The sequence below is a fragment of the Mustela nivalis genome, assembly GCF_964662115.1.
Source record: "Mustela nivalis genome assembly, chromosome: 10".
Lineage (NCBI taxonomy): Eukaryota > Metazoa > Chordata > Mammalia > Carnivora > Mustelidae > Mustela > Mustela nivalis.
The window spans coordinates 111,282,269-111,309,904 of NC_139029.1; the positions used below are offsets into that span (position 1 = coordinate 111,282,269).

The 27,636-nt window shown below is 44.1% G+C and overlaps 3 protein-coding genes across 10 annotated transcripts in view; 1 reads left to right on the top strand and 2 right to left on the bottom strand.

Annotated features, from left to right (window-relative positions):
- The window catches only part of LOC309842085 (uncharacterized protein), a 60,310-nt gene that overhangs the window by 6,720 nt on the left and 25,954 nt on the right, over positions 1–27,636 (top strand). Inside the window, exon 3 of one of the 6 annotated variants that reach the window (XR_014299479.1) lies at positions 367–1,076. The exons of 2 other annotated variants lie outside the window; for them this stretch is intronic. The gene's annotated coding sequence lies outside the window, so the exon portion shown is untranslated. Of the gene's footprint in view, positions 1–366; positions 1,077–26,884; positions 26,976–27,056; positions 27,147–27,636 lie in introns of those variants that run through there. 3 more of the 6 variants (XR_014299482.1, XR_014299483.1, XR_014299484.1) reach the window with 3 other exon arrangements.
- LOC309842088 (NBPF family member NBPF6-like protein) lies at positions 2,249–18,189 on the bottom strand. 2 transcript variants are annotated; one of them, XM_082686030.1, is made up of 7 exons: positions 16,644–18,189; positions 16,296–16,531; positions 12,747–12,798; positions 11,618–11,778; positions 9,353–9,460; positions 8,449–8,568; positions 2,249–2,711 (listed from the first exon to the last, which is right to left on the bottom strand). In XM_082686030.1, exons 2-7 carry the CDS (start codon positions 16,420–16,422, stop codon positions 2,701–2,703), a joined length of 579 nt encoding a protein of 192 aa, XP_082542156.1. In that variant the 5' UTR covers positions 16,423–16,531; positions 16,644–18,189; the 3' UTR covers positions 2,249–2,700. The 2 variants fall into 2 exon arrangements, with proteins under 2 accessions (XP_082542156.1, XP_082542157.1); XM_082686031.1 differs by lacking the exon at positions 9,353–9,460 and having other exon boundaries at positions 16,644–18,181.
- Positions 18,338–27,057, bottom strand: LOC309842107 (NBPF family member NBPF6-like protein). Of its 2 annotated transcripts, none has more exons than XM_082686056.1 (3): positions 21,594–21,689; positions 20,968–21,183; positions 18,338–18,627 (listed from the first exon to the last, which is right to left on the bottom strand). In XM_082686056.1, exons 2-3 carry the CDS (start codon positions 21,143–21,145, stop codon positions 18,500–18,502), a joined length of 306 nt encoding a protein of 101 aa, XP_082542182.1. In that variant the 5' UTR covers positions 21,146–21,183; positions 21,594–21,689; the 3' UTR covers positions 18,338–18,499. The 2 variants fall into 2 exon arrangements, with proteins under 2 accessions (XP_082542182.1, XP_082542183.1); XM_082686057.1 differs by lacking the exon at positions 21,594–21,689 and adding an exon at positions 26,589–27,057 and having other exon boundaries at positions 18,485–18,627.

Sequence of the window (27,636 nt, forward strand, 5' to 3'; positions counted from 1 at the left end):
GCAGTCCTCAATACTACCTACCAGTAGAAGAAAATGTACACTAGTTTGCTGTACACACCCATCTAAAGGATCCTTTCCTGCCATCTAGGATTTGTCCTTCCTACATTAATCAACTTTCAAGCCTGGAAACCTGGTAGGTTTGAGGCTACTTTATATGTTTCAAAGCTTCAGAATAAGATGCCTGGCTGTCATATTTAATTGCAAAAGACAAATCAATGGGTACTTATTCAGGGAAAAAAATACAAACGAGGGCCCCCCACCCCCTTCTCTGCCTACTTGCGATCTCTGTCCAATAAAATCTTTAAAAAAAAAAATCCAGGGGCGCCTGGATAGCTCACTGGGTTAAAGCCTCTGCCTTCGGCTCAGGTCATGATCCCAGGGTCTTGGCATCGAGTCCCACATTGGGCTCTCTGCTCAGCGCAGGGAGCCTGCTTCCCTTCCTCTCTCTCTCTGTCTGCCTGACTACTTGTAATCTCTATCAAATAAATAAATCTTAAAAAAAAATCCAAATGAGAGTGGAGTTATCTGAAACCTACCAGTTCCTGTAGATACACTATTTCTCTGTGTCCTCTAAACAGAAACCTCTAGGATGCAACTTTTGCTAGACCTATGCAGGAAGTACAAGGGTAAACAGAAATCCTCAGGATCCTTCTCCGGCAGTGATTGTATTGATGAGGGAGCAGGAGGCTGGCTGAAGACAAAGCAAAAGCTGGCGCCTTGCACCCCCTCTCCACCCGCTCCCCTCCATAATATGTGTAGCATTCCTCAGGCACCCCTGACTGCCATAAACGATAAACAAATAGTTAACTCACAGAGATCACAATCCTGCAAGACAGGAATCTCCCTTGCTCTACAAATGTCCTGGAGATCTACAAACAGGGAGGTTACCTTGAAATGCCAATTGAGTATTAACCCCACCTTAAAAGACCACCAGAGATGTGAGTCAAAGCCAATCAGCAAGGGTCGTTTATTGCAGGTTCGAACCTGGACCTCTGCTCCGCTTGTTGCCGATAATGCCGAGAGGTCTGGAGCTGGGTCGATGCAGGATTTTTATAGACAGATACAAACAAGTTTTGGGTGGGGCTGAGCTTATTGGTAGTTTGAACACAATTGGGAGTCTCCTGGTGGAATGTTACATTCCTGCTATCAAGCATCCCTGTTAATGAGATTTAGGTTTAGAAGTATTTACTTTTCCTTCTACCTCCGCCTCCTTCGGTTTTTCATGGAGGGGAGGGTGACATTACAGCTATTGATAAGGTAACTTCTTTGTTGTAAATCTCAAGGATATTTGCAAACCAGGGGAGACTCCTACCTTGCAGGACTGTGATCTCTGCAAGTTAACTATTTATCATTTTATGGCAGTCAGGGGTGCCTGAGGAATGCTAAACATATGGAGGGGAGCGGGTGAAGGGGGGGGGAGCAAGGCGCCAGCTTTTGCTTTGTCCTCAGCTAGCCTCCTGCTCCTTCAACCTTATCAATAGCACAAAGTTCCAGAGGCAAATAACTCTTAAGTTCCTCAAGCCCTAATGTCTCCCTCTCCACCATAAACGAAACTGGAGGAGGCTGAGGTAGAAAGGAATGTAAATGATAGCAGGATCATAACACCCCACCAAGAATCTCCCAACTATGTTCATGTTAATGGCTGGCCTAAAGACGACATTGATCAAGCTACAAGGGCAAGGCCTCCTCCCGCACCTTGTAGGCCCTCCTTAACATATGAAAACTCCTTTGAAACCTCTCTTCCCCTCACCTTCCCCCAATGGCAAGGTATATAACCTGCCATCCCTCACAACCCAGGGCAGCAGCTCTTCCTGCCCACGGGTCCTGTCCCCGTGCTTTAATAAACCACCATTTTGCACCAAAGATGTCTCAAGAATTCTTTCTTGGTCATCAGCTCCGGACCTCAGCCCACGGAACCCCACTTCGGTTCTAGAACTTCATCAGTATCATCCTTTCTTTGGGTTCCTCACCAGTAGACACATATGAGACTGCTGCCCTGCTTAGAGACACCTGTAAAGGCAGAATTTTTGCCTGAGTTATCTCAGTTCCCAGAGTGAGAGACACAATGTAGTTTTTGTATCTAATACCAGGTGCTCAATAACATTTAATTTTGGAATGAAGTGATGCATCCAGCCTTGGTTGCTGTCACTCTGGGGTATAAATATAGCAGACATACTGAGTTTCCTGTTGTTAGGTGGAGAAAGAACACTTTGTAAATTTGAATTGTTAGAGAAAAATGACAGGCAACAGAGTATATATAAAATAAACTCTATTCTTTGAGATTTCTAAAGTTTCATCCTTCAAGGAAATGGACATGTGCTGAAGAGCTGATGAACAGTCTGCAAAGACATTATTCTGGCTTATTCTTGATCCAAGTCCTTGACATTTTCTTCCAGCTGCTGCTGACTCCAGTTATCCACAGGATGGGGGTGGGGAATCTCACAATCATCAGTGAATCCACATATTGATGTTTCTTACATAGTTGTCAAATTTGCAGGCTGAAGAGCTGAGATTTCTGCAAACGATCCATCTGGAGTAAAAATCTAGAGTGGCTGTGAAAGTTGATTCTGAGAGATGAAGTCTTATTGCTTTCATATTTGGGAATTTCACTTTTTTTTTTTTTTTTAAGTTTTTCTCATCAATGGGGAAACTATTTATGACTAAGCGTTGCTGAAATAAGAACTTTTCGTATTTCCACTGTTAGTTCTTACCTGAAATAAAAGAGAAAAAAAATTAAATGAGAATTTTTTATTAGTTCTGCTATTTGAGGCTGAAGTGACAGCTAAAGAAGAAGTGAAGCCGAGTGCAACCTGAAAAGTGGGTAAGTTGTGGTGGTAAACTACAGTATGGAAAGAGTTACACTAGCAGATTAGAAGGTAAGTCCTTTAAAAGATATCATGTGCCCTGTGGTGTAGAATACAGGGTCCGACCACCTCATAATGCTGATAGCCCTGCTCAAACTGCTACAAGTGGGCTAGACAGATCCCTACCATCACCTCCCTCAGGATCAATTTATTCTACATTCTACTCTTCTGAAGAAAAATGAAGACCTTTTACACCTCCCAGGAGATGTGCCTTGCTTCAAACATGTATATTCAGAAATAGTCTGTACTACAAATAAGAGCATACATTGCATGAAAAAAGATTTTCATGCTCCTAATACATGTCATTCATATATATACACATATACATATGTGTATATATATACTATGTGTATATATATACTATGTGTATAAATATACTATTTATATATATATATGTGTGTGTATATATATATATGGGAGGGTGATACCAAGGTAGGAGTCCTAGAATGTGAAAAACAGCAGGGTCCTTACACACAATCTGTAATATTGTGATGTATAAGAAATGTAAATTTGATCTTTGATCTAGTTTCTGGCAGAACTCTTAAAATGCTTGGCATTAGTCTTTTGTTATATTAATGAGGTGACCTTGGGAAAGCCCTGGAGGAATGGAAGGTGATTACCAACCTTACTATTTGGAACGTTCAAACTTTTAGTCTTTTTAAATTTTTTAAAAGATTTTATTTATTTGACAGACAGAGATCACAAGTAGGCAGAGGCAGGCGGGGTAGGGGTGTGGGGGGGAAGCAGGCTCCCCATTGAGCAGAGAGCCTGATCCAGGGCTCTATCCCAGGACCCTGAGATCATGACCTGAGCGAAGATAGAAGCTAAATAAACCAGTAATCTAGTAAGTAAAATGTTCCTCTGACTTCTGTGAGACACTCTAGCAAATTAATCAGACCCTAAGAGGGGGTTCTCAGGAAATTGATTTATAGTCAAGATATACAGGTGACAACTTGGATTTGCTACCAGCATCTGAAGTGGGGGCCAGGGTGGGGGCAGTCTCACAGGACTGAACCCTTAACCTGTGGAACCTAATGCTATCTTCTACTCGGTAAACCTGGTAGGTAATATCAGAATGGAATTCAATTTTTGGTGTCCCCAAAAATTGTTGTTGTGGAAAAATCCCCCCTCCAAGCTGGAATTGGTACTGGAATCCATTTACTATCCAAATCCAATTCCACTTTTGGCCTTGAAATCGTGGTATCAATAGGTCAAGTAGTAATTAAAGACACAAGACCCATAAATGAAAATCCTGAGACTAAGATCCATGCCTTGAGCCTTTTTAGTATGTCACAAAGTTTAAGAAAAAAAGGGAGAGGAACGGCTCCAATCTGGAGGAAGCCAACAGGAAGCCAATGGGCTCCAAGCTATATTGAGTACCTGGGCTGGGACAGGAATAAGACTATAGAGTCTCTTCTTAAGAGATTACAGAGAAAGAGAGGAATCATCAGAAAGAGAAAAGGGAAAATTAGCAAATAAAAGCAAAGTTAAAGCTTGGACTGATCCATTTACACCCTTTAGAGCCAAGAGCCTGTAACAATAATTTTCCATCAGGTTGTTAGAGTAGGAAGTTAGGTTCTGACAGGATATGGAGGTCAACGAGTTGGTCATGGGCAGCTACTGGGAGGGTCAGAGGCCAGTCCTGGCCAACACACTGAAGGAGCAGGAGGCTGTCTGAGAACAAAGCAAAGGCTGGCGCCTTGCACCCCCCCTTCACCCGCTCCCCTCCATATGTGTGGCGTTCCTCAGGCACCCCTGACTGCCATAAAATGATAAATGGTTAATTTGCTGAGATCACAATCCTGCAAGACAGGAGTCTCCCTTGGTTTGCAAATGTCCTTGAGATTTACAAAGAAGTTACCTTATCAATAGCCCAATTTCCAGGGACACAGAACTCAGTTCCTCAAGCCCTAAAGTCACCCTCCCCTCCATAAAAAAACCGAAGGAGGCGGAGGTAGAAGGAAAAGTAAATAAAGTTAAATTTCTTCTAAACCTAAATCTCATTAACAAGGATGCTTGATAGGAGGAATGTAACATTCCACCAGGAGACTCCCAATTGTATTTACTTGATAGTAACCAGGCCTTCAATATCCTGATAGTGCTTTTTTCCGCATGCGTGGGCTAACCGGCCAGTTCTGCTTCTGTAAGATTGCTTTGTCTGCTTTCGCGTGGGGTCCCTTGACCCAATTCACTGACGCCAAGTATGCCTGTTCAAACTATCAATCAATCAGCTCAGCCCCACCCGAAACTTGTTTGTACCTGTCTATAAAAACCCTGCACCAACCTAGCTCTGGACCTCTCGGCATTATCGGCAACGAGCGGTGCAGAGGTCCAGGTTCGAACCTGCAATAAACGATCCTTGCTGATTGGCTTTGACTCACGTCTCTGGTGGTCTTTTAAGGTGGGGGTAATACTCTATTGGCATTTCAACACTACAAGAAGCGAGATCAAACCAGACCAGCTACGATGGCAATGCCATAACAGGAAACTCCTGACCAAATTAGGATGAAAAAGTCAAAGCCCTGCTTCCCGCCCCCCCTAGTTAACAAATGTGACTGTAAGAAATCCAACCCCCAGGGGATGCTGCTCTACCTCTCTCCTGAGCTTGCCTGCTCTCATAGCTTAAGAGTGTATTTTTTGCTTTAACGAACTTTCCTGCTTCTTTACTAAATCCACTGGACTACATGTCTGTCTTTGAATTTCTTCTTGTGACAAGACCAAGAATCTTCAGTAACCCCTTCTGGTCTGGCTAGGTGGAAGCACCAAAGGCTGGAGGTCTCCCCAGTTCCCATGGCAACACAGACGCTCCTTAGGAACATTTGGAGGAATATTTCCACTAGGTCAACTGAGTTTCTAAGTGAAAACTCAAAAAGTAATTTCTCATTCTTTCCAAACTAATTCTTTCCAAACTAATTCTTGGGGAAAGATTTTATTTTTAAATATTTCACTTCAGCATAGGGAAGCCAAGTATAAATACAAATTTGTTCTCTAAAGTTTTAGATTTTTTTGCTGCTATATTCTCTTTAGGACAGTAAGATCTAAAAGCATTTGAAGGCATCAGATTTGGTGTAAAGATTATTTTCAAGTTAAAACATCCAATCCCCCCCCCCCCCAAATATCTAAAATCTTCATTTCCTTTATCTGCTCTAGAGATCAGTTATAGATCTAACCCATTCATCTACCTCTTCTTTTCTCTTTTTTTCCATGCTATACAAACAAGACTGTTGAAAGAGGAATGCAAATCCCATCAATGGCTAGCATGGGCCTTTCCTTAAGTAATTGCATTATTTGGGATACTTCTGTACTGATGAACCGAGATCTTAGTAGACTGGTGGTCCTTCTCATTCGTAGCCACATATTTGAATCACCTAGAAACTTTTAAAAACTAATACCCCAAACACCTGTAAAACCATTTTAATCAGATCTCTAGCTGTGATATCTGGGCATTTGTGTTAGGCAAAACCTTACGAGGTTCTTACAATGACAGCATGAGTTAAAGGTACTCAGGAGGGGCGCCTGGGTGGCTCAGTTGTTAAGCATCTGACAACAGGGCTCCCTGCTCAGCCGGGAAGCCTGCTTCTCCCTCGCCTATTCCCCCTGATTGTGTTCCCCCTCTCGCTGTGTCTCTGTCAAATAAAGAAATAAGAATAAAATAAAAAAAATAAAGCTACTTAGGAGACCAGCCCTATTTCCCATGGTTCTCTTTGTTTCTCTCTAGCTGTCTCACCATGGGCTTCTTTCCCACGGGACCTAAAGATTTAACTCTTCCCTCTTTTGATCTGAGGTGAATCTCTTTCTCAATTGGATTTCCTTCTGTTTATTTATCTGGGTCTTTTCCAAGTTCACCTCTAGATTACATTTTCCCAAAGTTAATTCAGCACAAAGTCTTCCTCAGGTCAAGCAGCTGGGCTTTCCTTTGCCTATACCTATGGATCATGGATAATGATTTACAGGTAGGGTCTCTGGGATTGATACAAACTCCCAGGTCCTTCCACTCTCTGAGCCACCAGGCAACTGGTTCTAGTAATCTGAGGTCTGTCCTATTTAGAAAAGTCCTTGGAAACAAAAGCAACGTACAAGAAGGCAAAAGGAGGGGTGCCTGGGTGGCTCAGTTTTGTCTACCTTTGGCCCAGGTCATGATCCCAGGGTCCTGCGACTGAGCACCCACATCGGGCTCCCTGCTCAGTGAGTCAGTAGGGAGTTTTCTTCTCGATTTCCCACTGCCCCTGCCCCAGCCCGTGTACACACACGTGCTCTCTCTCTCTCAAATAAGTAAAATCATTTTTTAATTTTTGTTTTTAAAGATTTTATTTATTTATTCATTTGATAGAGAGACAGCAAGAGAGGGGACATAAGCAGGGGGAGCAGCTGAGGGAGATGGAGAATCAGGCTTTTCTATGAGCAGCAAGCCTGATGCACGGCTCAAACCCAGGACCCTGAGCAGGGAGCCTGATGTGGGGCTCAATCCCAGGACGCTGAGGCCATGACTTGAGCTGAAGGCAGAGGCTTAACCCACTGAGCCACCCAGGCACCCCTTAGGGGAGCTTTCTTAACTGACACCTACAAGATCAGGCAGGAATGTCTATTGAGGTGGACATTACACATGACAAAAACTTAGTAAATACTGAGTCTGGTGTATAGGGCATAGGTGGAAGATATTTTGCAGGTTTGTGAATATTTTTGCCAATCTGAGGGTAATTTGGTTTGATTTGACTTTTCTCAATAGTACGAGCTGGGAACCATAAGGTGACTGGAATATTATCGTTTTAGTGCAATGAATTTGTATTTTGCCAAGGATCAATATAAGCTACACTTATCTCAATTTTTTAGTGCCCTATTTTCATCCATTTCAAAATTGGGGTTTTGCTCCTTTTAAACTCATTTCTGGTCCTCACATTTCCTCAAAGACTACTGACCTCTAAATTCTGTTTGCTTGTTCTTTCAGCATTCTAAGACAGAGTTTATCTAATCTTGGGGCAAATTTTACTCAATTAAAATTATTGTTTTATGTCCTCTGACCTTTGAGGATTGTTCTTTTCTTCTCAGGTTTGCATTAGTGAGGTGTGGTTTATACCTAAAATGATGCATTTCTCAGAGGTATTCCTTCGTGGAGCCTGGAGTCTGGGGACTTGTAGAGGGAGCACCTAAGAGGGAGCCCTCTCTACATTGAGAATTGTGAGTCACGAGGCTTTGGGTAGCTGTGGCCTCCTGAACACTTTTTGTTTTTATAGCTGGGTATGGCAAGAGACAAGAAGGCTGAAAGTGACCGTTGTTGGAGGCAGGCCCCTGGCCAGGGTGGCCTCCGCCATTAAAAGATGGCGCTTGGCGAGCTGCCAAGAAAAGTTGCCTCATAAGACTAAGCAGACCGCCCTAAGAGGAAGCGTATATCATTGGTTGCTGGCGCAGTCATCTTGCTTAGGCTCCCTCTGTGATTCGCCCCCTTCTGTACTCTATGCGCTCATTGGCTGTGTGAGGATATATAAGCATGTCGCTGGAAAAATAAGAAGAGCACAAGACAACGAGGCAGATTGTCGTCCTTGAGGGTCCAGGGCGATAGACTGTCTCGTGGGTTTTGACCACTTACCTCTGGAAATACGATTCAGGTGAGCCAGAAGGCTCAGACTTTCTTCCCTGATACTTCTGTTTTCATTGTACAGCTGGGAAGCAGACTCCAAGCTCTGCCTGTTAAGGTTAGACGTGCATCCTAGTCCAGGAAATAATTACAGTTTAGGCCAAGTTAAACCCATTCACTTGAGATAGTGCTTTCTGCAATTCCTTCTCCCTTCTTTCTCAGCCCATAAGAAAAGTTTGGGGACTCAAAGGTTGGGTCTTCAGTGTAATGGGAGAGAAGCTTAATTTTCACAAGGCCCTTAACAAGTGCCAGCTCATTCATTAGTATTATCACACCCAATGCCTGAAATTATGAAGGACACTTTTCTCACAATATAGCTGCTGCTTTGGTGTGGAGAAGAGGCCCAGTCACTGTTCTGACCCAGTCCAAGACTGAGGAATGATGGCCCCTGTGTGAGTGCAATCCAGAAGAAGGATGTGAGGAGAAGAACCACGCTGGGGACAATGAAGAGTAATGAAGACATTAGAGAAGGGGATGAGGATGGCAGCAGCAGAGACCCTCACTCTGCTGAAGGCGTTACTCAGCAACCTGAGTTCTACTGGATGACCACCATGTGAGAGGAGAGGGGCAGCAGAAAGGATATAGCAGAGGAGTCACAAGGAGGGTTTAGGAGGCCAGACAACTCAAAGATGGAGGCATAACTCAGCCTTGGGGCAAATCTCTGAGCTTATTTACTCACCTAAAAAGTAGGAATATTCATACCTGCCCTATTCTCTCTAGTTGGGCCATTTATTAAGAGTAAATGAAGTAAGGTATATCAAGTTCTTGCAATCTGTGAAGCCCTGAAACACACACACGGCAGATCCTTAGAAAGATACATAATGCCAGAAGCAGGCCGACTTGGGCTCCCCCCTACCGTTTCCTTGGTCAGAAATGCTGAGATGATGTTCCAGCTTTTCTTGAAGGCAGTCATTGATGAAAAGAATTTCCCTCAGGTGCTGGTACAGGTTGTGGATCTCATCTTCTGCAGCCATTCCACCAGACAGGGAATGAGGTAGAAGATGGAGAATCCTTATCACCAATGGGGTGGCCTTTCAGTAAGATCCCTGCCTTTTGCCATTCTTCTGCCAACTTCCTCTTTCATCAGGGAAAACCAAGGAACTTCCTCTAACAGCCCTTTAAATAACTTCAAAGCATGGTCCAGTGCTAAGCAAACTCCACAGGACTACCTCACACAAGGATCTGGGAAGCATAAAGGGGGTTGACACAAGGCAGGAAAATACCAAAGAATCCTTCTGAGTAGGGCTTATCTAGTACTGGGAAAGGTGTGGGCACCGCTGAGGTAAGACTTTCTGGTACGGGGAATGTCTCTACTAAATACCTCTCCCACATGATTTATGACTGAACATCTTTAATAGATGTCACATCTCCAGGTGAAATGGAAAGTAGGAATGAGGACGCCTCTGTAAGGGGACTGCCTGGGTAATAAAAGGTACCCACCATTGGCAAAAAGACAAAACCTAACATAGCTTATATCACATTAAAAAACTCAGGGATCACTGAGTGGATTAAGATAGTCTCCTTCTCGGGGCACCTGGGTGGCTCAGTGGGTTAAAACCTCTGCTTTCGGCTCAGGTCATGATCCCAGAGTCCTGGGATCGAGCCCCACATTGGGCTTTCTGCTCAGCAGGAGTCTGCTTCCTCCTCTCTCTGCCTACTTGTGATCTCCGTCTGTCAAATAAATAAATAAAATCTTTTTTTTTTAAGATTTTATTTATTTATTTGACAGAGATCACAAGTAGGCAGAGAGGCAGGCAGAGAGAGAGGAGGAAGCAGGCTCCCTGCTGAGCAGAGAGCCCAATGCAGGGCTCGATCTCAGGACCCTGGGATCATGACCTGACCCAAAGGCAGAGGCTTTAACCCACTGAGCCACCCAGGTGCCCCTAAATAAATAAAATCTCAAAAAGTCTCTTACTCATGCCTATAAGATGACTTAAGACATGTAATTCTCTAATAGTCCAAACTTTTATCCTCAAAGAAAAGTCAAAGTCAAAAAAGGAAAAGATGATGAAGGTTGAGATTTTAATCTCCAAACACACACACACACACATACACACACACACACGTGCACACACACACGCGCACACAAACACATCAGTGAGGCTGCTTCCCCTAGGGACTCTTATATGCCTAGAGGAACTACACTGACTAGTTTGGGGTTTCTTAGGAAAGGGGCAAGCTAGTGGCATGGCTGGTAGATTAGGCCTTTTTTTCCCAGTAGATAGCCTGGCTGTTGGTTTAGAGTAGATTATAGCACTGAGACTAAACCCAGAGACATTTTTTTAAAATGGTGTCACCCAAAGGATGGGAACCCTAGCCATATTTACCCAGGGGCTGCTAAGAGCTGAGCCTTGTCCTTAGGGAAGCCAGAAGATGTCCTGGTACTAAGATGGAACTTTTTTTTTTTTTTTAAAGATTTTATTTATTTATCCAACAGACAGAGATCACAGGCAGAGAGAGAGGAAGGGAAGCAGGCTCCCTGCTGAGCAGAGAGCCCGATGCGGGCCTCAATCCCAGGACCCTGAGATCATGACCTGAGCAGAAGGCAGTGGCTTAACCCACTAAGCCACCCAGGCACCCTAAGATGGAACTTTTTAAGGAAGCAAGTCATCTGAAGGGAGATGAAGACTGGAGACTAGAACCATGATACTCCACCTCCAAAAATATAGGCAAAACTGCTGGTATTTCTCAGGCAATACTCAGATACATAAACAATACCTATACACATACAACTAAGATGCTTTATCTTAGAGGAGGTCTATTAGATTTCTGTACACAGCTGAAGTGATAGCAGAGAGCCTGTCATGATCCCTTCACCCTCAGTCTGGCTTGCCTGGAGTCCACCAGCTCGCACATGCCAGCGGGGGCCAGAGTGACTGAGATGAGGTGTGGACCAGGAACAATGCAAATTACCTGAGCCACCACGGACCTGTACTTGAAACTTGGTACCAGAACTGCGTTCAGCCTAAGCACTGTTTCAAGGTCAGTCTTTAGGGCCTGCCTGCAGAGATGATCTCATGCAGCCTAGAGAGAGGCAGTAAGCATGTAGAAGCTACTGGAGCTTTATTCTCCATTCTTCCAATGTTGGTGGTTTTATTCTCTTTACAATGGGAATACTCACTGGTGACTTCCACAGCAGAACTGGCTTCCTGCACATCAGAGGGGAAGGCACTGCTGCTGGGAGGCTGGTCAGAGTCACAGCGACTGGAATGAGTCAAATACCGTTCATCTAGTGAGTCTTCCTGGGCTTCATTCACTTCCTCCTGGAGCTCCTTGCTGAGCCTGGGTGGGGGCCAGAAAGGAGAGAAGTCAGGAGATTAAACAAAGGCAACCTGGAACCAAGCTTTAGAAGTGGTCCTGTCTGAAGCTCCTGGATTAGACACCAGAAATCAAAGAGGCCAACTGGATGAGAAAGAAAGCATTAACAATCTACTTCTGACGGGGTTACTGTACGTAGAGCTGGGCAAAAGGGAGCAGCAGCAGCTGTTCTGTGTGCTGATTACGTAACATGTGGATGAGGAAGTAGACCCGGCTATTTGAAAAAATACACTCAATGACACACAAAGACCTAGGATTACAGTTTCAAAACGCTGTGGACAACTTTTGTTTAATATAATATGAAGTGGTCCCCTAAATACTGGCTCCTGAGACAATGTCTCATTCTGGTTTTTTTTTTTCCTTTCTTTCTTTCTTTTTTCTTTTCTTTTCTTTCTTTCTTTTTTTTTTTTTCAACAGTACAGGTTTTTAGAATACAGAAACCAGGGATCTCTGGCCCTTATGTCAGACTGACTCTAGTCTAACTAAACTTAATGAATTACTAGGAAATGGTAACCAATACAAGAACTGCACAGAGAACAGACAGCATTGTTTCAAAGGACAAACACTGTTATGATGAATGAATGAAACAGGTACAATCAGGGGTACTTGGGTGGCTCAGGTGGTTAAGCAATGGCCTTTGACTCAGGTCATGATCCTGGAGGGCCAGGATAGAGTCTTGCATGGGGCTCCCTGCTCAGCAGGGAGTCTGTTTCTTCATCTGACTCTCCCCCCTTCTCATGCTTTCTCTCTCTCTCAAATAAATAAAATCTTTTTAAAAATGTAAAAAAAAAAAAAAAAGAAAGAAAAAAGAAATAGGTACAATCAGCAGTTTTTGAGTTTTTTCCCTGCATCTGGGCATTTGGCCTCGTGGCTATAGCTTCTCGAATCTTCTCTAGACTTCACCATTCTATCATCACTTCATATTCATTTACCTGGGTGCCAATGGCTCCTGTCCATCTTCATCCTTCTTATCATTGTAATTTTCTGTGAGCCAAAAAACAGAAACAGCCAGTCAGAAATTGAGCAAGTTCCATTTCACACATTACAAATACGAGGGCCTATAGGATCAGTACGGTGTTTCTGATCATATGTGATCGTATCTGATCACAAATATGAGGCCCTATATGATGGGAAACAAATACTCTGCATGTTTGTTCAGAAGGCTCTGAGAGAGAAGGCTTAGGTTGTGTCTTTAGAGAAGTAGCCTGGCAGATTTTCCTGAGAAACACTGAATGGTGTTTTCTTGGTATGGCAAATCATTACCATGACATCTGCTACCAAGCCAAAGCAAAAAGTTTAAAATGTCTTTTGTCCGATGCTCAGAATCCTTGCTCAGCTGCCTTGTGGACTTCTCCAGCTGTAACATCCATTTTTGCCACATAGCTAGCTGCTGGCTAGACCAAGGTTGTGTGTCCTATTAGGCTCTCATAAAGAACACACTGCAATCTCGGAGGAGCAAAAACTTCAGGAGAACCCACCTAGCCCTTCTAACCAAATGACTGGACAAAGGCACCTGTGCATGCCAGAGTATATGAAGAGAATCTCCCCTTCCTTTTTTTTTCCTGACCCCAACTAGAGATCACCACAGTTGCAGAACTATATTGTCAAGGCAGCTGAATTGTGACCTAAATCACAATGGAGAATCTAACTCTTTGATTAAAAGAACCAGGAAAAAGGGACCTCTTGCCTAAAAAGTGTGAAGAATGCTCCCTTTTATTTTCTATTTCTCTATTTTCTTGTCTCCTTGCTCTCAAAGTAGCCCCAGTGATGCAGAACTGCAACATAGTGTGAGAAGAGAAATCTGAGTGAACTCAATCTTTCTGAACAGAAGAATTTGGAAAAGGGACCCTGGGGAAACTAAAAAGTATGGAAGAAATACCAGAGAGAAGAAAGGCTAGAAAATGGTCTATGATTTGACAAAAGTCCCAGGACTCACCCCCAAACCGAATATATGTGGAATAGACCCAACGAATCATGACAAAGGATTAGAGAACTGAATTACCACATAAACTACCACCTAATCCAGACTAAACCTGAGTAACGTATTTGCTGGACCAACCCAAACAGCTGCCTATCAGAGGCATTGAAAGGTGAGACAGAACTTGGGAGTCTGAACCTAATGGTGTTGACTGCCTGCTAAAAAATAATTTCCATAGGGTTTTAATAGGACCCAGGGTCTTATGATATAATATTCAATCATTTCAATAAATGAATAAAATACATCTGAGTTCGACAGCTATTCAAAATAAAACTTTTGGAAAATAAGGAATAAAAAGAACTTTCTCAAATAACTTGGAAACATTTCTTGGTTGGACCATGCCTGCTCATGTTTGCATTAGGAGACTTAATTTTCTCTACTGTCAGCAGTCACCATCATAAAACAAAAAACAAAATTTTTGTTTGTTCATTCAAATATGAATAAATTTAAAAAGGGAACTTCCTCGTGTGTAAACCTGGTGATTCACATACCTGTACCCTGGGGGATAAAAATATATTATATGTTTATAAAAAATAAAAAATTAAAAAAAAAAAAGGGAACTTCCTCAACCTAACGAGGCACTATGAAACTCAGTATTATTACTGAGTTAGAAAACTCAGTATTATTTTAAGATTTATTTATTTCAGTGAGAGTGAGCGAGCAGGGGAGAGGCAGAGGGAGAGAACCCACACAGGGCTCAATCCCAGGACCCTGAGATCATGACCTGATTCAAAACCAAGAGTCAGACACTCAACCAACTGAGCCACTCAAGTGCCCCAGAAAACTCAGCACTGGGGCACTGGGAGGCTCAGTGGGTTAAGCCTCTGCCTTGGGCTCAGGTCATGATCTCAGGGTCTCTGCTCAACAGGGAGCCTGCTCCTAACCACCACCGCCTCCCCGCCTACTTGTGATCTCTCTCTGGCAAAAAAAACCCCAAAACAAAACCTCAGCATTATTAAAAATGTCAATCCTCCTCAAACTTTTCATAGATTCAAAACAATGCCACTCAAAATCCCAAGAGGATTTTGTTGCTGCTGCTGTTTTTTTAAAACACTAATGGGGGTGCCTGGGTGGCTCAATGGGTTAAAGCCTCTGCCTTCGGCTCAGGTCATGATCTCAGGGTCCTGGGATTGAGCCCCTCATCGGGATCTCTGCTCAGCAGGGAGCCCATTTCCCCCTCTCTCTCTGCCTGCCTCTCTGCCTACTTGTGATCTCTATCAAATAAATAAAATATAAAAAAAAAAGGTAATGGTAAGCTGAATGTAAAGTTTATATGGAAAGGAAAAGGACCTTGTTTTAGGCAAAGAGTTCTCAGATATATAACTACAAAAGCATGATCCATAAATTGGACTTCATTAAAATTAAGAAATTAAGTGTCCTCTCTGAGGACACTGCTAAAGAATGAAAAGATAAACCATAGTCTGGGAGAAAATATTTGCAAATTAAATATCTCATAAAGGACTCATTCCAGAAATGTAAAGAACCCTCAAGACTTGATAATATAAGAACAACCAACTCAATTTTAAAATGACAAAATGTTTGAATACTGGCTTCACCAAAGATATAAGGACAGTAAATGGGCATATGAAAAGATCCTTAAAATCATTAGCTATTAAGGAAATGCAAATTAAAACCACAGTGTCTTCTCCCGCACCTACACTTATTAAAACTGCTAAAAAGACAAAAAGCAAAAGAACAAAAACCTGAAATTATTAAAAGTTGATATAGGGGAACAGCTGAAACCTTCACACAATGCCAGTGCGACTCTGAAATGGTATAGCCACACTGGAAAACAGTGTGGCAGTTTCTTCTAGGTTAAACATACACTTACCATGTGACCCAGCAATCCCACTTCTAGGTATTTATCCAAGTGAAGTGAAATGAAAATGTATTTTCGCACAAAAACCTATATGTGAATCTTGATAGCTATTATTCATAACTGCCCCACACAGGAAATAATTCAAATGCCCTTCACTGGGTAAGTAGATAAATAAAAGTGGTGTATCTATATAATGGAATAGTACTCAACAGTGGAAAAACAAAGAAACTACCGATACATTCAGAAGATGGAAAATCTGTAGGAACAGAAAACAGATAGAGTGGCTGCCAGAAACTGGGGCGGGAGACAATGTTCAACTACATAGAGGCACAAAGGAACTTTGAGTGGTGATGGAACTGTTCTATATCCCGGTTGTGGCCGCGCTTACACCTCTGTATATGCATTTCTCAAAGCTCACAGCACTGACACTACAGTGTGCCATTTTACTGTAAATCAATTATCCTTAAAAGAAAGAGGAAATGTCTGTGGGGGCTCACGTTGGGCCCAGGTGAGTGCTCCTAGGTATTTCTACCTGATAGCGTCACTATCAATAGGCTGAGAAGGGCACAAAACAGGACATCTGGCTAAAAAGTCACTCTTAGAGTCATGGAAGCATGGGGACTTACGGGAGGCAAGGACCTTGGGGAGGATCTAAGGGTCTCCATAGCTTGTAAGCCAACTTACCAGTGACGAGTTTGCTGGCAAGGTTCTCTGCCAGCTGGCTTCCGTGGGCCAGGTGTTCACAGAATCTCTGTCCCTGGTAGTGGGCAATGTCAGTGCTCCTGAGGATGCCCTTAAAAGACTTGACCATGCTCTTTGTATGCTGAATGAAAAGATAACAGACACCTTTCCCTTCCTGTATCCTCTGTCGTAAGTGGGTCAGTTCTCGGGCCTGAGCCTGAATCAGGGGATCATATTTCCTAAAGTAAAATATAATGGCACATAGCTTATGGGAGTTTCAGCAGAGACATCTCATAGAAGGCCCCTAAGAAATTTCCCAAGTTGAATTTTTACACAAGTTGTGTGACTTGCCTGTGGCAGAGGGAATGAAGAAACAGTACTGGGTTTGTTTCTTTTTAAATTAACTTTACTTTGAAAAGATGCCCCTGCAGTTCCTCAATTCAGCCCACATCCATTTCCATGGAATATAGGTCATCCAGCATTATGCAGAAAATGTGGTGCACACACACACAAGCCGAAGTGTTGGCTGGGTGCACGTGGTGTTGATTCAAAGGATGAAAAGAGGGGCGCCTGGGTGGCTCAGTGGGTTAAGCCGCTGCCTTCGGCTCAGGTCATGATCTCAGGGTCCTGGGATCGAGTCCCACATCGGGCTCTCTGCTCAGCAGGGAGCCTGCTTCCTCCTCTCTCTCTCTGCCTGCCTCTCTTCCTACCTGTGATCTCTCTCTGTCAAATAAATAAATAAAATCTTTAAAAAAAAAAAACAACAAAGGATGAAAAGAAAAATCAATGAAAGGGTCAAGAAAGATAGCATTCTTTTGAGTGCCATGAAAATAGGCCATAATCAGGAGACAGTGAAGAGTAAGTTAGTTCTGAGTAACAACAATTACATCACTCTAAGTGGGTTTTCACCATTTTTTAATGATTATACAAATATTTAGCATGGACTTCAATCCAAAATGTGAGCTATCTGAGGTAAGAGACAGTACTACGTATCACACAACTTACAGTGCTCGACAGAGTGTACACACACAAGCAGGTATTCAGTTAATACTGAGAACCACATAATCCTAAAGCTGGACTAGACATTTATAGTCATCTGTCTCATCTGATGCCTGAATCTCCTCCCTGCTGTCCTACTGAGTGATATTCCACAGACCGTCTTTCAAACCCTATCCCACAGAGCTTCTATAAAGTGTCAGAGCTGGTGAGGACTCCAGATTTAGGCTTCCTTCAATCAGGTATCTCTGCTTTAGTAGATACACACTTGAGCTTCTCAGATTTCATTTCAACAGAGGGCTAAAAGACATCTTGAATGCCACAATCCAGCCTATATTTGATACCCTCTGAGGATAGACCATGCTAGTCCTCAGCACATTAATAGCTTATTTTCCAGATAACAGCTGCTTGATCATCCATCTGCCCAACAGCCCTACAGTTAGTGCTCCACATAGTATGGTACTTAGGGGAAAAAAAAAATCAAAGTTGAGGAGAAACGTATCATGAAAGGGCACTTTGGAAAGCTGGGAAAATCTCTCTTGTGGTAGAAAATGTTAGTCCATTAATGATAACCGCCACACCTATAAAAAAATAAAAGTATAATAATCACAGAAAATATTTGTTGAGAGCTTTGTATGTGTCACAGATGATTCTAACTTGGAATCATGCATTTTTTTTTTAAGATTTTATTTATTTATTTGACAGAGAGAGAGAGAGACATCACAAGAGGCGGAGAGGCAAGCAGAGAGAGAGGGGGAACAGGCTCCCCTCTGAGCAAAGAGTCAGATGTGGGGCTCCATCCTAGGACCCTGATCAGGACCTGGACCGGAGGCCGAGGCTTACACCCCTGAGCCACCCAGGTGCCCTGGAATCATACATTTAATCTTCATAACCGTCTGAGGGCTATGATATTGTTTGTATTTTCATTTTGCAGGTGAAGTAGTGGAGGAAACTGAGATGCAGGAAAGTCAAGTGAATTTGCCCAAGCTCACACAACTAGAAGCCACACCGCTAGTGTTCCAACTCAGGTATCTGTCTCCATTTTATTCATGTGCTATTTAAGGGAGAACCCCAGGCCCCTAGCTACTCTACCACCCAATTCCCACAGCCCCACCAATGGTCTTTATCTAGTTCTGTGCCTGCCATGGACTTTTTTATCCCTCTCCTTGGACAAAAGTGCTCTTTATACCAGCAGCCTGGGCTGCCCCACTTCACATAGTAATTCCCACTTTCCCACAAAGGTACCTTGCAGTCGGTCTTGTCTTCTCTGCCAGCTCCCTTTCAAACTGCACTTCTTCCTCCAGCATGGATTCGATGAGGTCTTTGTACTCTTCACTCTCTGAGAAAATAGACACATCTGCCTCAGTGGAAAGCTGGACATGCTGCTGTGATTGCTGCCCTCAGAGGAGGCGGCAGGGTCCATCCCAAGGACAAATGGAACCCCATTACCAGGCTCCATGCTGGGATTCCCACATCTCATTCCTCAATCTCCCACACTATATGGCACTTTAGATATGAGGAAATAGAAGCTCATGGGCAGGTAACTTACTCAAGATGGCTGAAATGGAAGGAGACAAGTCAGAATTCATTATCTCCTGAGGTCTGACTCCAAATCTTGGGCCACTTTACCAAGCCTCATAGCCTCTTAGGTAAACCGTTAACCTAGGACATGAAGTACTGATATCCTGTGTGTTGGGGAAGTCTCCATATGTTGTAAGACTGATAGCTCTCCATGTTGAGAGTTTCAATAATGCCCCCCAAATTTCAAAGATTTCTAAGTTTATCTGGATACAACTATGTATCTGGAGGGGCAAAAATCTGAAAGATGTATGTTCAAATGCTACCAGGTGTTGAGTTAGAGGGAAAACTAATACATAGTGCCTCCATGGCATTGTTCTATTAGATTTTCAAGAATTAGTATCATGTAGGCATGCCTCGGTGGCTCAGTCGGTTAAGTGTCTGCCATTGGGTCAGGTCAAGATCCCAGAGTCCTGGGATCAAGCCCATACTCGGCAGGGAGTCTACTTCTCCTTCTCCCTGCTATTTCACCTGCTTGTGCTCTCTTTCTCCCTCTCAATCTGTGTCAAATAAATAAATATTCTTTTTTTTAAACAGTTGCCTTGTTTTTTTAAGATTCTATTCACTTGAGAGAAAGAGAGAGAGCACAAGCAGAAGGAACAGCAGGCAGAGGGAGAGGAAGAAGTAGACTCTCTACATAGCAAGGATCCTGATGCAGGACCCGATCCCAGGACCCTGGCATCATGACCTGAGCCAAAGACAGCCGCTTAACTGACTGATCCATCCAGATGTCCCTAAATATTCTTTAAAAAAAAAAATAAGAAAGAAAAGAAAAAGAAAAAAAGAATTAGTATCACGTAATCACCACTACTAGTTGAAAAGGTAAATATTATTCTTATAACCATTACAGATGAGAAAACTGAGGTACAAAGAGGGTAACTTGGATTTGACCCCAGAAGTCTGGCCCCAGGATACATGCTCTTAATCACTGCACTGTAATACCTTTACACTAAGATCTGGTGGTATCTTTTTTCTTTTCTAGCTTCAAAAAATTTGTCTTACAATTGTGATGTGAATGAGTGATGTAAAAACAAAAACAAAAACAAAAACCCTTATATTTCCACATCCTAAAGCTTTTCCTTCTTTAATAAGTAGGCTTTTTAACTTTTTTCTCCGTGTCTAGTAAGTTGGATAATAAATTTTATCCCCCATTGATTTAGTGAAAGATAACTGTAGAAATCTGAAATATCAGCACTTTAATATCAGCAAGAATCTTCCTCTAATATTCCTGCCTCTTATGTGTCCTCACTCCATCATGGTTCCCTTGGTCACTACATCAGCCCCCTCCCCGGCCCCTATTACCAACAGGTTTGGGATTGTCCAAGGATTTCCAAATGTGAGAGCTGAGCATGGAGAGGAAAGGGCCAGCTCCTACACTGACTGGGTCTGCTGGACTGGAGGCCTTGCCCTCTTAGCCTCACCCTTATTCTGGCTACCCGTCTCAAAGCCCAGATCGTGGACTAGCTTGCTGTCTGCAAAGTTCATACTCAGGGAGAGACTAAAAAGGTATTAAAGTCTCTGATTTTCCTGGAAATACTTTCAATCTCACCAGAGTGTGAGGAACAGCTTCTTAGAACTCATATGGGAAAAAAATCTTGCTCTAGGCATCAGGACTTCCCTCTGCATCTGTTATCGGTGTTCTGATCTCCAGGTATCTGTGGTTCAGTTGGGAACAGACAGCTTTAAGCTCCTATAAAGCAGGAAAGAATACTCATACACTCGTAGTGCAGCTAGCACACTGCTTTGCAAAGGGGTACTTAGTCAAAGTTGGAATTGAATCCTGAGAAATTTGAGCCAACAGTGATATTATATGTTTCTAGAATCTGACACATGTTCCTGAGAGAGAAAAAATAATTCAGTGTCTGAACTAGGTTTTAGCCTCTACGCCTCCCTACCTCTCACTGTAAACTTTATTCCTTTGTGCCTCAGTGTTTCCATCTTCTACAAATTGAGGGTAAAATACCCACTTCTACCTTTCCAGGAGTCTAGTCAGAATAAGATTTTGATGGAGGGCGAACAACATTTGGACAGTGTTTAGTTTCTCATGGGGAAAACAGGCCATCATTTATGACTCTGGTGACTGTGAACCCAGGGGGCTTACTGTATTTCTGCAGCTGGTTGGCCAGGATGTAAGCAGTAGCCTTGGATGTGAGGAATTTCTCCATGAGGTTCCGGAAGTTCTGTTTGCTTTTTTCCAGCTGGGAGCACAAGTACTGGTTGGTTTCCAGGATGCTCATTTCTGTCCTTGGATCAGAGAAGGTGGTGAGAGATTCTGCCATGCTGAAGCTTGTGGTGGTAGAAGAAGGATAGCCAGAACCTAGGGAGCAGAAACCCCACAAATAATTAGAAACAAGTGAAAAGTGGGGTGCCTGGGTGGCTCAGTGTGCGGAGCTTCTGCCTTCGGCTCAGGTCATGGTCCTGGGATCCAACACCGCATAGGGCTCTCTGCTCAGCGGTGACCCTGCTCCCCCCGCCACCTCGACCCCCACCTACTTGCGATCTCCGTCAAGTAAATAAATAAATCTTTAAAAAAGAGAGAGAGAGAGAGAGAAAAGGTTATGGTGATGGCTGCACTGCCCGGTAAATTACTAAAAAAAAAAAAAAATCACTGAAATATACAATCCCAGTGAGTTTTATAATTTGTAAATTATACCTTGAAGTTTCATTAAGCGGGGGAAAAAATGGAATTAAACAAGTTGAAAGTATGTAGATGAAATTCATACTTACGTTGGGGCCAAACTTCGTCAGCATTCCACAACTGAAGAATTCTTAACCACAAAAACAAGGCAGAAGATACCAGAGCTCAGAGCCCTGAGGCACTGCCTACAGCTGTGTCCCTCTGGGGGCACTGCCTACAGTTTAGGCTCTGGTAAGAATGCCAGACAGAGCACCCAGGCTGCCAGGTAACTGTCTGGAGTCACAATAACAGAACTGGAAAGTCAGAGCTGTCGTGGAATCTTAGGAGCCCCTGTCTTCCAGTTGCTGAGGCCATGCCGATACACAAGGTCACCTGGTCTGTTGTGAAGGTCACCATTGATGCAGAGCCCACCCACCCCCAGCAGCCACTCAGTATTTGTGTGCCCAGGTGCTGATACCACATGTCTCTCTAAAATATAAGCACATTTTTCACTGTTTATTCTTGTAAGTGCATAGAAAACATAAGGAATCAGTAATTTCCCAAATTCTTTTATCACCTTAAGGATTGTCATGAAGTCACTTTTCCGTCAGGAAAAATTTCAAAGTTTTAAAATTTAAAACTTGTTGGGGCGCCTGGGTGGCTCAGTGGGTTAAGCCGCTGCCTTCGGCTCAGGTCATGATCTCAGGGTCCTGGGATCGAGTCCCGCATCAGGCTCTCTGCTCAGCAGGGAGCCTGCTTCCTCCTCTCTCTCTCTCTCTCTCTCTCTCTCTCTGCCTGCCTCTCTGCCTACTTGTGATCTCTCTCTGTCAAATAAATAAATAAAATCTTTAAAAAAATTTTTTTAAACTTGATGGTCTTGGTGTTCTTTTTTTTTTTTTTTTTTTTTTAAGATTTTATTTATTTATTTGACAGAGAGAGATCACAAGTAGGCAGAGAGAAAGGAGGAAGCAGGCTCCCCGCTGAGCAGAGAGCCCGATGCGGGACTCGATCCCAGAGCCTGAGATCATGACCCGAGCCGAAGGCAGCGGCTCAACCCACTGAGCCACCCAGGCGCCCTGTTCTTTTTTTTTTTTTAATTAATTTATTTATTTGACAGAGATCACAAGTAGGCAGAGAGAGAGGAGGGGAAGCAGGCTCCCTGCTGAGCAGAGAGCCTGATGCCAGGCTCAAACCCAGGACCCTGGGATCATGACCTGAGCCGAAAGCAGAGGCTTTAACCCACTGCACGACCCAGGTGCCCTGGGTCTTGGTGTTCTTCTTTGGTTCTCTAGTTTTATTCCAGGTTAGTTTAACATTATAAGAAAAAATAGGAGTATAATATTCAATGTGTGAATAATTAATTTATAAAAATTTCTATCCTGTCTGAATTTTCTTCTTGCCATAGCACAGGGTTATGTCTGCTGCTGTTCCCTCATTGAGGAAGTATATTAGGTTTTCATTAAACTTGAAGTCAAGTTTGACATCCCTATTTCCTAGCCTTGCCCTCCTCCTGTATGTGTGGATTGCACTGTGTTTTAAATCTCCTGTATGTGTGGATTGCACTGTGTTTTAATCTCTATACAGGTATTTTGTGATTGTCACCTATGAAAATCATCCTAGCTCCACAGGGTATCTTTCCCATTTGTCAAAGTCATTTTTTTTTTAAAGATTTTATTTATTTACTTGACAGAGAGAGATCACAAGTAGGCAGAGAGGCAGGCAGAGAGAGAGAGGAGGAAGCAGGCTCCCTGCTGAGCAGAGAGCCCGATGCAGGACTCGATCCCAGGACCCTGAGATCATGACCTGAGCCGAAGGCAGCGGCTTAACCCACTGAGCCACCCAGGCACCCTGTCAAAGTCATTTAAAGAGTTTTTGTACATGTCTTTGAATACATGCAGTGGAGACTTATACACTTATACACTTGTTACTCTTTTTTTTTTTTTTTTTAAAGATCTTATTTATTTGTCAAAGAGAGACAAATAGCACAAGCAGGGGGAGTGGCAGGCAAAGGTAGAAGCAGGCTCCCTCCTGGGCAAGGAGCCCAGATGCAGGGCTCCTCCATCCCAGGACCCTGGATCACGACCTGAGCCAAAGGCAGAGGCTTAACCAACTGAGTGACCCAGGAACCCCAAAGAAACATTGTTCTTATGTCCAGAGCAGTTTTTGTAGAACACAGATTGATAGTTTGTACTGACCCCTATCTGCTGACTTGTGGTTGTTTTGTCAGAGCAAGGTAAAAATCAAGGTCATTGGGTGTATGGTGGTTAGTGGTGATTCACAGCATTTCTATGCAATGACATGTAGTGACATAGAGGCTGAAGTTTTAAAGAGAGAGACAGTTAGGAGAGAAAGTGATCCTCCGACACCTCTTTACTTTCCATGGAGCAATTTATCCCTGGTTGTGTGCCTGACACTAGAGAAACTTCTCTGGAATATTTGTCTCTTCTGTTTAGCTGTTTTGCTTTTCCAGGCTAGTGGCCCACATTATGTGTAACTATGGCCACCTCCGTATGTGTCACTGAACATTCATGACAAAGCGAAAGAGGACCAAACAAACTACCCAGCACTCCTGCCAACTTGCAACTAGACTATGTGACAGTATTGGTTTGTGAGATGTCTCAAAATTTAAAGATCTCAGTCCTTTTAAACATACTGAAGCTGGGGCACCTGGGCGCCTGGGTGGCTCAGTGGGTTAAAGCATCTGCTTTCGGCTCAGGTCATGATCCCAGGGTCCTGGGATCAAGCCCCATGTGGGGTCTTGGGATCGAGCCCTGGGATCGAGCCCCACGTTGGGCTCACTGCTCAGCGGGGAGCCTAAATAAAATCTTTAAAAAACAAACAAACAAACAAACAAACAAACAAACAAAAAAACACACTGAGGCTTTTTTCATGGTCTAGAGTATGGTCTATCCTAGACAATGTTCTAAGTGCAGTTGAGAGCAACTGTATTATTCTGTTCTTGGTGGCTGGAGCCTTCTCTAGATGTCTCTTATGTCATGTTGTTTAAGTCTTCTATCTCCTTGTTAATCTTCTGCAAGATTTTTTAAGATTTTGTTTATTCATTTGTCAGAGAGAGAGAGGACACAAGCAGGGGGAGCAGCAGAGAGAGAGAGAAGCAGGCTTCCTGCTGAGCAAGGAGCCCAATGTGGGACTCAATCTCAGGACTCAGGCAGGGAAAAGTGCTTTTTTTTTTAAGCAATAGAAATCACACAATGAGGTGGTGGAAGTGAAAAACAACTGTCAGCAATCTCCAACCAACACTAAATACAACCAATTACAAAGGATTCAAATCCTCTCAAATTAAGTGTAAAAGTCAGTTCCAGCTATATATATCAAAAATAGTCCAGGTCTGTACCAGGCTAACTGTAAGTGAAGATTGGACTCTCATACAAAGACAAAGGAAGGAGGATGTTTTCAACTTGGTTGAAGAAGGGATATTCTAGAGTCAATAGGAAATGTCAAATTGTTTTTTCCTGGCTACCTTCTGTGGCCAAGTTGGTGTGTTGCTCTTTTCTATACATTCAAAAGAAGCTTCAGAGGTGCAATACTCAATTATCACCCCAATTTTCCTGAGTAACTCAGCCCATACCCAATGAGCCAGCCTCCTGAACCTTCACTATGTAAAGAACTGGTGGAAAAAAAATGGAAGGAAAGGGTTTGGGAGGCACCAAGTAATGGGAGAGCAAAGAGACTGCTTCAGTCAGGGAGGAAATTAGCTTTCCGTAGGTCCACACTAGATTTAGGACCAAACAAGAGTCTAACTAATTTCTTTTTCTTTAAAAATTTTAAGTAATCTCTACATCCAACATGGGGCTCAAACTCACAACACTGAGACAGAGTCACATGCTCCACCAACTGAGCCAACCCCATTTTTCTAGAAATCTATTATCTATTTGGGAAGAGAGTCCAGCGTACACCCTCTCCAGAATTAGGCACTTTCAAATCAGATATTTTTATTTGATTGACATTACTTCGTAGTGCTACTTTACATAAATCCCCATTGCAAGGCTTTGCCGCAAGTGTTTTCTACGTGCCACCTGTTTTCCAAAGAGAACAGCTGTGTAAAAAGCTGTTTTAGAATTGCTTTTTCGAAGTCCTTCCAGAGACTCTGAGTAGACCCGCTCTCCAGCAGTTGAGAAACAAGCATCAGTATGGTGGGTCTTTTTTTTTTTTTTTTTTTTAAGATTTATTTTATTTATTTAACAGACAGAGATGACAATTAGGCAGAGGCAGGCAGAGAGAGAGGGAAGCAGGCTCCCTGCCGAGCAGAGAGCCCGATGTGGAACTCGATCCCAGGACCCTGAGATTGTGACCTGAGCGGAAGGCAGCGGCTTAATCCACTGAGCCACCCAGGCTCCCGGTGGGTCATTTTGAATACTTGACAGACAAAGTCATTGCTACTTCTGATCTTTCTGCTGGCAGGTATCTGGAAGTTTAGGTGTCACCAGGTCACTGGTTAGCATGCTGGGTCTTGGGCTGACCGCTGAGCAGCGTCTCACTCTGCAGCGAGTATCGAGAAATGAAGGAGAGAAGCTGTGGGGCCCAGCAGACACCCTGGTGATTAAGAAGGCATCAGCCGCCTAAGGAAAGGAAAGCTTTGTGTGGAGGAATTAGTGTGGGTGTGAGGGAAGCTACTGAGAAGGGGCCTCAGACTTTTCTGTGGTCTTGGTAAAGTTACGGACAAGAATGAACTCCAAGTAGAAAACAGCACATACGAGAAAATCAGTTTTATCCCCTGCTTATTTTATATTCCCCTAAAAATGAGAAGGCTCATTTTTAATGCTTCTGGGTAAGCAGCACTGGGGGAGGGCTGTGAAAATCGCTGGCTCTGGAGGGGGAGACTCTGGAAAAGAAAGGTTCTTGGAGTCCAGTCGTTTGTTTAGTCCTGTTTTCATCAGCTCTTTTCCTTTGCAAAGAGTGGGCGAGGTTGCCGAGGAGAAGCGCCCGGCGCTACACCCCGGGGTCCCCACATCAGCGGGTGGACTCCGGGGGATGCAGCATCCAGGCGGCGCGGACCGAGACAGCTTCAGGAAGCTTCCGCGACCCCGAAGCGGGCCCCGGGTCCCGCCCCACTACAACCCGCCGCCCTGCGCTTCCCCCCCTACCTTAGCCGCTGCTCTGCACGCTCCGCCGGAACACTCCTCTCCGACGCCGACCCTTCTCTCGCGCCACACAGCCGCTCCGTCCGAAATCGCGTTTCTTCTCTTCTCGGCCGCGGTCTGGGAGCCACACACTCTTCTCCCGGCGGCCCGCCTGTGGCGAACAACTCTCCCGACACCGGCGGCGAGGACTACGCTCGGACCCCGGGCTGGGCCGCCTTGGAGCCTCTTCTTGGGCTCTACGCGTTCAACGAGCCTTTTCGGGTCCCGCCTCTAGAAGCAGGGCCCTCCAGCGCGGCCCCTCTCGCCAGTCCGAGGCCCCTACCCCTGCTTGCAGCCAGCGCGCCAACTCCGGGCAGCGTTGGTGAAATAGGTCGGACCGGCGACGCGCAGGTGCGTGACGCGCGGGGCCGCCGGCGGCGAACTCGCGGAACCCGCGCCGGCTACCCTCGGGGCCCCGCAGTCTGCACCCGCGGGCCCTAACGTCCGGACCGGACTGAGCACCCAAGACGCCCCGGCAGGAAGGACTCGGAGAACCGCAGCCTCCCCTTTCGGTCCTGTCCGGTATTAGGTTCCCAGAACGCTCTGGAAGGGACAGAAAGGGAGAGGGGGAAAGGAGAAACTCCATGGGATTTTCCTCATCTAAAATGAAATCGGGGTCCGGTCGTGGTCGTGGGTAACGGTTGAGTCGAGTACCCCTCTCCAGTGGGAGCCAAAGCCTGCCTGGCTACTGGTGGAGAAGAGACGTTAGGGTTAGGGTTTGAAGATGAGGGCCAAGAAGGAATTCTTGAGATGTCTTTGGTGCAAAAAGGTGGTTATTATTAAAGCAGGGGGACAGGACCTGTGGGCAGAAAGAGCTGCCCTGGGGGGTCATGAGAAGGGGCTGACTATACACTCTAACTTTGGGAGGGAATTAGGAATACCGTAAGTCTCTAACGAATTTTGGAAGCAAGGTTTCCAAGACCTTGAGGAGACTATAGTTATTATTGGGAAAAGGTCATTTATTACTGTCTAGTTAAACCCAAGTCATGATGATGAAGTTCTAGAACCTGAG

Excerpts from the sequence above, each read along its gene's own strand:
- LOC309842088 (XM_082686030.1), bottom strand. The coding sequence starts at position 16,422 with ATGGTCAAGTCTTTTAAGGGCATCCTCAGGAGCACTGACATTGCCCAC. Across the intron at positions 11,779-12,746 it reads CAGGAGCCATTGGCACCCAG|GCTCAGCAAGGAGCTCCAGG; the intron begins GTAAATGAATAT and ends GCCCCCACCCAG. Across the intron at positions 9,461-11,617 it reads TTCTGCTGTGGAAGTCACCA|AAGATGAGATCCACAACCTG; the intron begins GTGAGTATTCCC and ends GAATGGCTGCAG.
- LOC309842107 (XM_082686056.1), bottom strand. The coding sequence starts at position 21,145 with ATGGCAGAATCTCTCACCACCTTCTCTGATCCAAGGACAGAAATGAGC. Across the intron at positions 18,628-20,967 it reads CAACCAGCTGCAGAAATACA|AGAGTGAAGAGTACAAAGAC; the intron begins GTAAGCCCCCTG and ends CTATTTTCTCAG.